The 14,924-nt window shown below is 32.7% G+C and overlaps 1 protein-coding gene across 1 annotated transcript; it reads left to right on the top strand.

The window, feature by feature from the left end:
- Positions 1–6,622: 6,622 nt before the first annotated feature.
- LOC131627911 (homogentisate phytyltransferase 1, chloroplastic-like) lies at positions 6,623–14,143 on the top strand. The gene is made up of 14 exons (XM_058898762.1): positions 6,623–6,667; positions 6,872–6,979; positions 7,102–7,155; positions 8,450–8,727; positions 8,883–8,966; positions 9,059–9,133; positions 9,483–9,566; positions 9,656–9,745; positions 10,620–10,721; positions 11,116–11,211; positions 11,312–11,383; positions 11,467–11,562; positions 13,559–13,663; positions 13,741–14,143. Exons 2-14 carry the CDS (start codon positions 6,919–6,921, stop codon positions 13,780–13,782), a joined length of 1,239 nt encoding a protein of 412 aa, XP_058754745.1. The 5' UTR covers positions 6,623–6,667; positions 6,872–6,918; the 3' UTR covers positions 13,783–14,143.
- The last annotated feature ends 781 nt before the right edge of the window (positions 14,144–14,924 follow it).

Raw genomic sequence — 14,924 nt, 5'->3', positions numbered from 1 at the left:
GGTTTTAGTGTCTAATTGAATGTATTAAAGTTTATAAAATCAACAGAGCGAAAGTTTGAGGTTTTAAAACTGGACTAAGGTTAGAAACCAACAGAGCGAGAGTTTGAGATATTTAACCGGATAGTAGACATTAGACACTAGTTTTAAGGACAGCGAGAGCGTATTAAAACTAATTAGATATTTATTTATTTTCAAAAAGTGTTTTTAAACTCGACGGGACAGCAAGAGCGTACGTTAGGGTATTAGCATAATCTAAGTCAATAGAGCGAGAGTTTGAGACAAGGGTTTTTAAGTAAATAATATTTATATGAAAAAGGCATTTTATTAATTCTGTTGTTTTCAAAAAGCGTTTCTAAATCTGATGGGACAGCGAGAGCGTACATTATGAGTTAGGATCGCAGTCTAAGTCAATAGAGCGACAGTTTGAGAGGAGGGCTTTTAAACTGACGTATTTAATAAAGATTTTTGATTTGATAAAGAACTTGGTCAGTGGAACTTCGGATTTCCTAAGTCAGACGAATTACATACCGGTATCCATTTATTAATATTTTATCTAGATTTAGTATTATTTCCCCCCTAAAACATAATTAAAATACCGCTAGCCTTAACTTTACAAAGCAACGATAGAATAGAGTAGGTTGACATTGGTCCCTATGGATTCGATATCTTTTAAAACTACATGACACAACTGTGCATTTGCAGTCTTCCGACTAATAGACACATAAAGTCGTGATCACATGTAGTATCACATGTGACTGGTAGAGTTGTTGTTCCAGCAGATGTACCTGCTACACCCGTTTCAGTCGAGCCTTCTCCATCTGTTCTAGTTAAGGGGCCTTCTCCATCTACTACTTCATCACGAAGGTTTCAGGATGATGCTGAGGGTTCCTCACATATGCCCTCCGCCCGCAGACATCGACAGGGCGGTTTTTCTACTTATGTGCCTGTGCCAGTGACGGCTGATGCATGATCTTCGGTGCCACCTCCTGAGCTGCACGAGGATGATCCAGTGTCGGAGCTTGTCTGGTACCCGGGGGTCCTATAGATGCATCCCTGTTGACAAGGTATGCAGATCATTCACTCAGACATATCTAAGATAGGTAGGTAAATTTTCTTTGGTTATTACTAATTATTATTTTTCTTTAGTTTTGGACTTTGCTTATTAATAACAGTGTTTTTTTTGGAAAATTTCAGGATAGGGATCCCCAGAGGTTCTACAACCACGACTAGAAGATTGCCGCTCTCGCGCAGCTTGGCGAGCCGTGGTTCCAGGATGTAACAGCTTCTGGGCTAAGGGACTTCTGTTAGGTCGACTTCTAGATGATACATAATGGGATGCTGATGGCATTTGCAGAGAGGTGGCATCCAGAGAGGTGGCATCCAGAGAGTTCGTCATTTCATACTGGGTGGATATTCACATTAGCTGGAGGTGCGATTTCTTGGAAGAGCAAGAAACAAACATGCATTACTCTCTCAACCATGGAATCAGAGTTTGTGGCTCTTGCATCTGCTGGACAAGAAGCAGAATGGTTGAGGGATCTCTTATTAGAGGTTCCATTGGCTAAAGACAATGTTTCAAAAGTATTGATACATTGTGATAGTCAAGCCACCCTGGCTAGAGCATTCAGTGAAATATACAATGGAAAGTCTAGACACATAGGTCTTAGACACTCTCTCGTGAGAAAAATGATAAAGGATGGGATCATTTCACTGACATATATACAAACAAGCTACAATTTGACTGATTCTTTTACTAAACCACTGGCCAGAGATTTAGTAAAGTCTACCTCGAAAGGTATGAGATTAAAACTCCTTGAATGAGGGTTCCGACAATGATAGCAACCCAATCTGAAGTTAATACATCTTAACCTAAGATTCAATGGGTAACAACAAGTCGTTGATTTGGAAGTTGGTGCAACATTTCACGATAATGTTGACTATTACATAATTGAGGGTTGAGTTTTAAAGAAACTCTTAATGAAGTTCTATATCGAGGATATGTATCTAAAGAGATACTAATGAAACTTCACCTATATGAATTTCGAGATGGTGCCGTCTCAAAGTGAGGGTTGGAGTTTCTCTTGTGAAAAATTCATGAAAACAGGAAAAACACATGGCCATAAATAGTGTTAGGCGAGATATGTAGGCGAAGAAACTCTAAAAGTGTGTGTATAACAATGTCGGTCTAATCACATGGGATAATGGTTCAAAGCATAGCTACCTAACATTCCGATTAGACTTTGCGTTGTCTTTACTAAGGTTAAGTTCAAATCGAAAGATACCTAACTGTATTAACACTTTTATCTTCTATATTCTGGAATTGGATTTTTCATTATTAGAACAAGTTGGGGATTGTTGTAATTAATTCAATGGAAATTACAACTTACAAGTTATGTTCTAAAATGACAAAATGGTGAAAGTGAGTAAATGCTAATAAATGCATGTAATAAAGTCCCACATTGGAAGATTCACTCACTTTGAAAGTCTTTATAAATAGTTAATACCATTAACTCAACAAAAGGACAAAAGAGGATAAAGTGACACATTGACAAATGTGGTGGTCCCAAGCATTATGCCACTTGTCCCAATCCTACAACCACTCGCCGGTGTCGCCACCGTCGACACCGGCTCTGACTCCGGGGGCGTAGAGGCGCTAGTGGCGGCTTGTGGACGACACTTGAGCACTTAGGCGTTAATGAGGCGGCTCCGGCGGGCGATGGCCGGCCGAAGTGTGCGTGATTTGAATTTTGAATTCGGAAAGTTGACAACTATTCACGAAACAATGCAGAAGTGAAACGATGCAAATGGTGCATGAACCAATATAAGTGTCAACAATCATAACTTTTGAAAATTATATTGTTTCACCAAGGGTCGCAACCTTATGAAACAATATTATTTTGGCCTATAAAAACATGATTCCGGATTCAGAATGTCACATCACAAAAACCGTAATTCCTCTAAAATTCCAGAGCATTCTTCGCTGCATTTCGAGTTTTTGCCGGTCTTACGCAAACTCGATAAGGCTGAATTATCCTGGATATTCCTGCATCGAAACTCTAAGACATTCGAGAGTGCTTGAAATACTATAAGGAAAGTGATTCCATTCACGATTCCAGCCTCGATTCATTCGATTAAAACTGATATTTTCAAACATATGTCTGAAAATACAGATTTTTTTTGCCATCCTAGTTCAGATACCACAATTACTTTATTATTTATGATAATTATATAATTATAAGTTTTAATAAAAAAATTATATATTATATTTATTTGCTAAACAATATCTTAAAAATTTTGGGGTTATCATGACTTAAATACTACTCCCTCCGTCTCATAATAAATGTCCTATTTGAGTTTTGCACGGTTCTTAAAAAAATGATTGGATGTGTTGGTTTTAATGATAAAGTTAATATCATTTACTAAAGTACCATTATTTTTTATAGGTAGTAGAGTAGTTGAAAAACGTGAAAGTTAATAAATAGGAGTATAATAGTGGAAAAAATTAATAAATGTTGCATTGATTTTCTAAAGAGACATTTATTTTGAGACATGAAAAAAGTGCAAATGATACAATTATTATGAGACGGAGGGATAATATGTTTAAATATTTTAACAATAGACGCTATGTTTAACTTAGATTTGTTTCTTACGCAACTGGTTATACACAAGACAATTAATTGAAAACAAATAGTACTCCATAAAAATTCCAAATGAAAATTACGTGGTTCATTTATTTTCAAATAAGAACAAGAGAATGAAAAATATAAAGCTATAATTGTTCAAAGTTTCGTAATTAAGTCAAACACTTGCACTTGCACCTATTAATCATTATCATAACAACTACAAACTCTTCCTTCTCAGCTCTTAATATCACTGTCAAATCTTCTATCAGATCATCACTTCTCCATGATGGTTAATTTAACGGCTTTTAGCTACAACCAATTAAGAAAAAAACATAAAATTGCATAAGATTCATTTATTGAATGAATGATTCAAAATTTATTTAAACTGAATCCGGTCACTATTATAAGTAACAAAATACTTTTTAAATTGTAATTTTTTTTTTAAATTCAATGAATGAATAATATATCCGATTATTATCATATATCAGAGATATATCTATTATTTAATGGACTTATTTTTTTTTACTTCTACCCTTATGTTTGGATTGATGGACTAGAACAGAACGGAGCGGAGTGGAACATGATGGAATGGAGGGGAGCGGAGCGGAATGGTATTGAGATTTCATTCCATTATTTGTGTATATTTTATAATTTGACGGAGCGGAATAGAATAGTTCAGTTCATTCAATTGCGTACACCCCAAATTGGGTGGAATGAAAATTGAAGAATATGATAGAATATATTCCATCATATTCCATTCCACTCCATCCATTATTTATAAATCCAAACAATGGAATCTGATTAAATACCACTCCACTCCATTCCATTCCATCATATTCCATCAATCCAAACATACCCTAGACTAGTATGTCATGAGTGCTCCAAAATATAAGCTTCTTACACAAATTAAAAAATTGATTAATTTTGTATGAATTTTTTTATAAATTTATAATCGGTTTTTATTAAAAGAAAAAAGAGTATGCACTGACAGTGTAAAGTATTTTTGCACTGTCAACCAATCACAAACATTTATTAGGATAAATCACACTTTTAATTTTAAAATACTGATATGTCATGACTATAATTCTATTGGATGATAGTGTAAAATAAATCTACTTCTAATATAATAAAGTAGATGACATAATGCATTACAATAGCTGAAAAAAATAAATGTTATTTTTTTAATTCAAATAATAAATATTGTAAATAAATGAGTATAATAGAAAAAATAAAATTAACCATTCATTTTTTTTATAAATTGATATGCAAAATGAAACAATTTTTTTAGTTACAATAAAATTAGACAATTGATTTAAATGTCTATATTGTGGAACAAATGACCTAAACTTTATAGGTCCCATTAAATTTATGCGAGATTTATATAATTTAATAAAAATTATTTTAATTTTAATTTTCTATTGAATTTGGAAATTTTGTTATATATGTTTTCTTCATTGTCTTGCTTCGCACTTTGATTTTGTGCTTTCGGTGCGATCTAGAAGATGAATATTTTATTTATTGTGTTTGAGATTGTAGTGATTAAAAAAAATGAAATTGGCTGAATATTGAATATTTTAATGCATATTTTTGTACTACTCATGATGACAACGTTTGGCTTAAAAATAATAGTCCTAGCCATCTTCATAAACCATTTTGTTTTGGGGATCTTATCAACTTGGAAAAACATAAACTCAACTTACATTAGCCATGAAACTAATATTATTTATCACTTGATCCACAACATGTTTATCCATTTTAATATATATATATATATATATATATATATATATATATATATATATATATATATATATATATATTATGATAAAATTTAATAAGATATATAAAATATTAAAATTATAATTTTGAGTTCTGTTAAAATAATTTAAAATAATAATAAAAATAGAAAATTTTATAATAAAGTTACAATGCTATTACATATTTATTTTATTTTACATTATAATAAAATATAAAATGTAAGAATGAGTTTTTTCTAAAATGATAAAAATAGTAATAAAAGGAAAAAAAATAAGAAGATAAAAGCCTACTTTATATCATTTTCGAGAAAAAAAATCATAAATTAATAAAAAAAATCATAAATTAATAAAAGAAAAGTTATAAATTACAAAATTAAATTATAAAATAAAACTTTTTATATTAGTTCGAGTTGACTAACGTTTTAGATAATTTGTTAATTAATTTATGCATCCTCTTTTCAAAAAGTTTAAAATTAGGTGAACACTTCAATAAGCCTTAAATTTTGATGGGTATTAATATCCTCATCTAATTAAATAATGTTCATTTTTAAAATTAATTATTTTAAAAAAATTAAAATTTAAAGAGTGAAGACCTATTTTAATTTCCACAACAATTGCAAAGTCTAGATTAATTTATGAGAAAACAAATTCATATTTAATCCTTTGTAAAATTTAACTAAGTTATATTAGTCTCTATTATCAACAACAAGATCTAAGAATTTGAAATCAAGAGTGAATGGTTCGAAAGCAACAACAAGTCTACAATTAACAAAAACTTTGGAATTTGAGCCGAAGAGAATACGACCATTATCATCATCATCGGAGAAAAAAGTCATCGTCTAGGGTTTCAACACAATTGAGGTGCAAAATAAGATGACTTAGGAATGTTGATACTGAAGAGAACATTGACGATAGAGATCTCTCTTACTTTTTATTAATAATTATTAGGAAGATCCTAAAGTCTCACATTGGTTGGAGATAGAACACTAAAATAGTATATATAAAGGTACACTCCTCACCTTACCAACAAATTTTGTAAGAATGAGTTAGGTCAAACTCTAATAATAATACATATAGCATAAATAATATATATGATACTTTAATTACAATTTAAAAATAGAAAAAAATTAAATTAAAAAAATGTTAATAAAATGTGTCAAGACCCAAGCCTCCACCGCTGAAGTAAACCGTTCAAATTAGATAAAATTTAAACATGGATATAAAATGGGAGCGGAGAGCATTCGAGGATTGTAGCAAGCAAGGAACACGTGCAGGCAGCAGAAGCAGGTATAGTATAGCATTGCCATTATCAGCAAATATAATACTGCAATAATTACTTAGTGGAAAAACGAATCTGTTTCTAATTCATATGTCATTTTTGGTATTTTTTGGCTTTTACTTAAAATCAATCGAAAGCGACACTGTTTACTCTTCTCAATGCGCTGAAATTATAACAACTACATATATCTTTTTCGATTTGGTATTTCGCAGGTAATACCAATCCAAACCGTGCTTCTTTGCACACGCCATTGCGCTCTATGGATTCGTTGCTTGTTAGTTCTTTTCCTAACTCATACTCCTATTCAACCACCAACACTAGTATGAATCCTTCTTCTTCTTCTTCTTCTTCTTGTTCTTGTTTCATTTCATCTATTTTTCCTCTTTTTATTGTTATTGTATGATGAATAAAGTTATCTAGTGATTAACGCTTCAAGTTTCAGGTCGGAATCTGTGGCGGAGTAAAGCTTGTGCTAATAATTACTGTTCAATTCCAAGTATGTTTACCGTTTTCAATTGATTATTCAAGCTACTTCAAATGTTTTTTTATTCATTAACCTGTTGAATTTGTCAGAAAGGGCTTATTTAGGGTTAGATTGATATGTTAGTTAACTATTTTACCATTGATAATCCTTATGATTAATCTAGTACTTTCATTTTATAATTATGTTGACAGTACGGCCGCGTCGTGGTCCCATAAAGGCTTTTTCGATTTTGGTCGGTATAAGTGTCACGACATTGATTGTGGTTGTTGCGGTGTGAATTAACCACAGTTTTTTCTTTAACATAAAACGGTGATAACGGTATCACCTGCCGATACGGTTTTGTCGCGGCTGCGGACCATTTTTAAAATCCATTTATTGGAGAAATGACATGTTATGTGAAGACCATATCTGAATGTATAACCTAACTTTGCCGTTGTTATTTTTGTGACGATTCAAAGCATTATGTTTATCGGTTGGTGTTAACCATGGGTACAGCATATGCACTTTGTTGGGTTTCTGGTGGAACATGATAATAGAACAAAGCAACATATTGCAAAGAGTTGAATATGACATGACATTTCCATCTAAAACTTTAAGGCATCATTTCGGTGCAGGTCACTATAGTGTGCTCCCCAATCTGGTTCCATAAACATGACTATCTCCAAATACTTGGAGAGGAAACCATGATGTCATTTGTTGGGGTCTGGGGTATTGGTCAAAGCAATAGACCATAAGGACTGAACACTGTATTATGTCTTCACACAAAACCTCCAGACTTCAGTTAGTTTTTTTATATGTTGTTTTCATTCAATCCATATCAGTGTTGTCAAACAGTGGTTATAGCAGCACTATAGCACTACCGCGTAGCGGAATTTGAACAAACAACTAATGTTTTGTGATACACTATTTAGTACATAGTTTTGTCAAAAAGCGGCGTTATACAGCTAATGTTTTGTGATACACTATTTAGTACATAGTTTTGTAAAAAGCGGCGTTATAGCATCGTGGAATTCAAACAGACTGTTATTTTCCGTGATTGACAACATCAGTACACATCTAGTCAATAGTAGACTCTCACTTAGATTGGCAATTTCTCTTCCTCTCACGTTTGAGTTTCTATTTTGCTTCACTTCCCTTCGCGGCATGCCAAAGTCTCTTTGGGTCTCACTTTCCTTAAGTTTAGACGATGATAGTAAAGTTCTTCCTCTGTAGATTTTTCTTTAACTCAGATGATTCATTTAAGACAAGATTTTTCTATTTCTTTAACATGATCGCTGATACTAACATTTGAAATTTGATGCTCTAGGTTCTTGTGCACCAAAAGCTTCAAGGCACAAATGGAATATTCAAAAAGAATATAATATTTTGCAATTCTGGAAGCCAAGTTTAAGTCTTTATTGCAAAGGCACTGAAGGAGGGTCTACACATCGAGAATGCAATAGAAAATTTATTGTGAAAGCGGCTCCTGAACAATCTTTTGAATCTGAACAGCCTGATTTTGATTCAAAAAACTTTTTGGATGCTGTCAAAAATTCCATTGATGCTTTCTACAGGTTTTCTAGGCCACACACAGTTATTGGCACAGTTAAGTTTAATTTTTTTTCTCTGATTTAATCTCAGAAACTAATCCTCAAATGTTATTGTCAATACTTAATACAATTCATTTGTATGAACCATTTATTTTAATAATTGTAATATTCTGAATGTTTTAAAGGGCTAACAGTTTCTTGTTTTGGCAGGCATTAAGCATACTTTCTGTGTCTCTCCTTGCAGTGGAGAAAGTATCAGATATATCCCCACTATTTTTTACAGGTGTGTGGGAGGTGAGACCCCAAATCTGTTATTTCTCTTTAAAGTTATACTATCTTATTACTCTCTTGCCCCTGACTCCATTGATTTATTATTTATGTTTCAGGCTGTAGTAGCTGCCCTGTTTATGAATATTTACATTGTTGGTTTGAATCAATTGTCCGATGTTGAAATAGACAAGGTATGAAACTATAAATCTCCAATAACTTGATTTTCTGTCTTTTGGGTTTCCGAGTTTTTCCAGTATAAGAAATATACTATGCAGGCAGAGATGCTGTCTAGTTTATCAAAGTTTGATATATACAGATTATGTTCATGCAAGAGTATTTTCATAAGCAACAGTTTGGGCAGTTTATAGGATGTTTACAACTAGATTCTGGTTTATATATTGATTTATCAAGCTTCTCCAGTTATTTTAGCCTCTGATTATGTGGTCCTGAAAACATGCATCCTTTTAAAGCTTACAACTTTATCTGAGTAACTACCATATGGTGTCTCACTATTGATCTGTGCTGCATGTTTTAATGCAGATAAATAAACCCTATCTTCCATTGGCATCTGGAGAATATTCCGTTGCAACTGGTGCTATTATTGTTGCATCTTCTGCAATTTTGGTGCCATATAGATTCATCCCATTTTTTCATTCAAAATAAGCTTCACTGACGGAGTAGAAGGCGACTTACTATTTTATTCTCTTTTACAGAGTTTCTGGCTTGGCTGGATTGTAGGTTCAGGACCATTGCTTTGTGCTCTTTTCATCAGTTTTGTGCTAGGGACGGCTTATTCAATCAATGTGAGTTCTTTTGAATGTGTCGAAACATACTTTCTCCTTTCATACTTTTAAGGCATAATTATGTTAAGATTTATGATACAATGTCTTCATTTTTAAAATCTACATGAACAGTATCATACAAATTCAGTTTCAGCATGGTACTTGCACTGCAAAATTTCATGGTGACAAATGCCAATAACATCCATTTCTTTTACTTTTCCTCGTATGAAGAAAACTGTTTTAGTTAAATGTGGGATGCAAGAGTTGATATTGTGTAGAAATAGAATGTTAATTGTAAAATAAAATGAGGTTCATATTTTAGTAATAGTACCGTTATTTCGAGTAGTAAATTCTTAATGGATTAATAGGACATAGATTTTGTTCAACTAAAAAATTCCATTGCAGTTTTAATGGTTATTGATTACTTTTCAAATTATTGCCACATGTACTGTTGATACAGGTTTTTACTCTACCCATGTTTGAGCTTGCTGGAAGACAAATAGCTTGTTTTTAGTGACTGTTGGGAACTAATTATCCCAAATGTTTAAGTTATTAGGTGAAGACACAAGAATAGTTTTATATTACTCTAATATGCTCTTTCACAGGTGAACGCCCTCTGGGCTTGTAGCACGGACAATACATGCATCCCACTTATATTATAATGCAATTAAACTTTTTTATCTGAAGCAGCGGCAACCCGGCAAGAGTTACGCTCTAGATCACCTGGTCATAAAAACTCTTATATTGTGCCATAAACCAACTATCCCAAAAGCTTAATTTATTAGGTGGAGACAAGAATGGTTTTGAAATAATCTATAAAAAGACATTCACAAAGGAAGCCTCATTTTGAAGAGTTATTTGACAGTCAACTTTTTGTTTTTTGAAATTTTTTTAGGTGCCCTTGTTGAGATGGAAGAGATTTGCAGTGCTCGCTGCGATGTGCATTCTTTCTGTTCGTGCAGTTATAGTTCAACTAGCATTTTTCCTTCACATGCAGGTTTTATACAATAGATTTTTATGCCTTTTGGAAACTTCTAGTTCTAGACACACATGCATTAACTTGTATACTTGTAACAATGACAAATCTTTATCCCAAGTTTTTAGAACTGGTTTCTTTAAATTCATGACCAACTATTTGAAATCTCTATCTGTATGCATTAATACACTTTCACCATATAGGCCTGGAAAGGCTCATATTCTCTAATAAGCTTTCAACCGTATTGACCTAATTGAGAGAGATTAAAGGGATTTTTTCTTAAAGGAACAAATGCATTTTAACAATGGCATTGTAGGCAGCATGTTGTCTGACTAGCATGGCATAACTTTTAATCCATCAAATATATCTGCAAAGTCTGATATTTTCGGTTGCTAATTCATGTAACATTGTCCAGACATTTGTGTACAAGAGGCCAGTTGTCTTTTCAAGACCATTGATCTTTGCAACGGCATTCATGAGCTTCTTTTCTGTAGTTATAGCACTGTTTAAGGTAAAAGGCTTCTAGTTTCTTTATGTATGCAATTGTTCTCAATATCAAACTTTTGGTTCAATGTGTACCTAATATAAATATTTGTATTGAATTTATATAGGATATACCAGACATCGAAGGAGATAAAATATTTGGTATCCAATCTTTTTCCGTACGTTTAGGTCAGAAGCGGGTATGTTCTTCAAATGCAACATCTCATCATAGTTGACTGTGCCATCCTTAATCCCACTGTATTCTCTAACAATTCTCTGACAGGTATTCTGGATTTGTGTTTGCCTTCTGGAATTGGCTTATGGAGTCGCCCTTGTAGTGGGAGCAACATCTTCTTCCTTATGGAGTAAAATTGTCACGGTAATATGCTTGTTACTTACACAAATATATTGCATTTACAGGTGTGGTGTATCTTTTAGAATAACTTAGATTATATCTTTGCATTGATTTTTCTATTCCTTATGTCATGATTTGTTTCTTTATAAATTACCACTTTTCACCATCCCTTTAGTTTGATTCCCCTAATCCGGCGATATTCACTCCAATCCATTCCCTGTCCCTTGTAAAATTTTCTTGGAAAATTCTCCTACAAAATCAACTCCACCCCGCCTCTTTAACTCCATTGATTCTTTCAAATTTATAATTTTTCATGCCAAACTTGAAATGCGTATCAAGAGTTTCATTGAAGAAGGCACAAGTTCCACCATTAATGGCTGTTTTACCCACTTTTAAACCTAAAACACAAGAAAACTAGTCTATCCAGGATCAAAGAAAAGATGAAAGAGGGCCTGGTCTTGCAAGATGGACATGTTTTCAAAGAAGATATCCTTCTCATATTGCTCAAAACCTCTCTTTTCTGTGAGGGTATCGATATTGCAATTTGCAATTGTAGGGGTCAGTCACAAACCTCAAAACCCTTACGTGCCCATTCGGGTACAAAATTACTTTAGTTTCAACGTTATACCATCTCCATTAATACGGAAGAAGAAGCAGATATTCTTTAGAAGCTCTTAAAGGGCCTTATATGCATTTTCTTCATTACAAAAGGATTGCACCAATGTCAATCCTAAGTCCCTATCTTTTTACTTTAATTTTGGAACTAATCACGTAACATATCCAAGAGGTAGCACCGAAATGTATGCTTTTTACAGATAATATAGTCTTATTTGGAGAGTCAGAGGTGGATTTAAATTAGAGGTTGTAGACTTGGAGACGTACCTTAAAAATGCATGGTTTTCGAAGTAAAAGTAAGAGAATTATATGGAATGGAAGTTTTGTAAAAGGAGAAGTGTATCTAACATAGACATGAAAGATGGAGACCATATCATCTCACAAGTCACGCGGTTTAAATATCTTGGGTCCGTAATACAAAATGATAATAACTTGGGTCTGTAATACAAAACGATGGAGAAATAAAAGGTGACGTAAACCATCAAATTCAAGTTGGATGACTGAAATGGAGAATAAAGTAAGTGTAGCGCAGATGAGGATATTGTGTTTGGATGTGTGGTAAGACTAGACGAGATAAGATTAGAAATGACAAATGACAATATTAGAGAGTGTGTTGGGGTAGCACCTATATTAAAAAAGATGGTGGAAAATAGACTTGGGTGGTTTGAGAATGGAGAGAGAAGACTTGTAAATTATGTTGTAAGGAAAGTAGATCAGATGAAGAGAAGTCAAATTGCTAGAGATAGAGGAAGATCTAGAAATATTATAAGAGTAATTATAAAAAAAAATCTCGAGATCAATGAATTGGATAGGAACATAGTCTTGGATAGAACATTATGGTAGAATTTGATCCATGTAGCAGACTCCAGTTAGTGAGATAAGATTTGGTTGTTGTTGTTGTTGAATTGTGATATGAACCGTTTTATGAAACAATATAGCTAATGATCAAAATTGATGGTTCATGATGAACAACCTTCATCCTAGTCTTCATATTTCTTTAATAAACATTATCAGCTTGCAATACATAAGATATCTTTACTGTTCTACTAAGGAAACATCTTTCTTGGCAAGCTGTTTTTGTTTCACAGAATATTCCAACTATTAGGGGTGGCAAATTAGATCTATAAATCTATAGCCATCCACTTTATAAAGTAACTATTATTGGATTTGATCCAATCCATCCATTTCATAATATGGATTGATCACTATCCATTCACTTATGTTTTTGAGTCCAATTAATCAATTCAAATGACATTCAATTCAAAGGTAGAAAATCAATCTTTAAAGGCGGGCATTCTTTCAGTAGAAAGCTTAGGTCTATTATTTTACATATTGACGTTAAGTGAGTGCAAACTTGTTTCAACTTTCCATCAATTCTGAACTTTATTCTTTGCCAATGTATTAGGGTCTTGGACATGCTGTACTTGGTTCACTTCTTTACTATCATGCCAAATCCGTAGATTTGAAAAGCAAAGCTTCCATAACATCCTTCTACATGTTCATCTGGAAGGTAATCAATCACCTACTGTCTTTTTCATGTATAAACTTAAACACAAACTTGTATTGATATCTTGTTTCTCATTGCAGCTATTTTACGCAGAGTACTTACTCATACCTTTAGTTAGATGAGAATGCAGCGGCGTCGTTGATTTGAGTACTAGTTAATGGTGCTGCTTTAGTCACAGGCTAGCTTTGAGTTTATAATTGGTTTTAAGTTTTTATAACTGCAATTGTAAATGAAGGGTTACATCTGTTAGGGCGGCTCTTAGTTTTTAACTATCAGTGGTTTCTCTAGTAGTTTTTTAGCCTATTAATAAAATGTCTTGTTTCTCTTCATTATCTTCTGCATGCATACAAACTGGACAGTTGTATGCTATTAGTTCATACCTGGAGAAATTGTTTATGAACAAACACTTGCTAGTTGCTACAAACTATTGTTCATAAAGTAGACAGTGTAAATGTAGATGTTGATTGAATTATGTTAAATTCCGACAGTTGATTTTACTGTAGAAGCATTTTAACTAATCAAATTTTGATATTTTAATCCTTAATTTTGCTGCAGTTGACACAGATAAATTGCCTGATATAATTCTAGAAACAAATATATCAACGAGTGGAAACACAATATGTTTTATGGTCTCCACTAAATTTGTTGTCCTAAATTTTTTCCATCTTTCTCAATCATTTCTGCCACATCCGTAATAAAAGAGAATGACAAAACTATACTAAATATAAGTTCCATCTAGTATCTACACCTTCTTAATTGTACTTATTTTATTCAAGTCACATCCACTAAAAATATTTTCTTGTTGCAATGCTTCTTCCACCTTTGCAATTTATCTTTTACAAAGATATTTATTCTTCAGTATGAGAGTCATACCTAACAAAAATCTTTAATGTTCAGTAGTTGTCATTTACCTAAAAGAGCAAGGTTCACCGATCTCACATTCCGCTTATCAAAGCCATCCTTCTTTTATGCTTAAAAACAACAGGATCAATCCGTCGGATATGTTTATTTTGGCAATATATATATATATATATATATATATATATATATATATATATATATATATATATATATATATATATATATATATATATATATATATTTTTTTTTTTTTTTTTATGATGGGTTAAAGTTTAAAACCCACATGCTTTTTTACCAATACTTTTTGGCTTAAATACATTTTTGGTCCTCGTGTTTTAACCAATTCACGAAAATGGTCTTACCTTTTTTAAATATACGAAATTGGTCCTAACCTCCACTCCCC

The sequence above is a fragment of the Vicia villosa genome, unplaced genomic scaffold, assembly GCF_029867415.1.
Source record: "Vicia villosa cultivar HV-30 ecotype Madison, WI unplaced genomic scaffold, Vvil1.0 ctg.000412F_1_1_3, whole genome shotgun sequence".
Lineage (NCBI taxonomy): Eukaryota > Viridiplantae > Streptophyta > Magnoliopsida > Fabales > Fabaceae > Vicia > Vicia villosa.
This window is presented reverse-complemented; position numbering and strand designations above follow the sequence as displayed.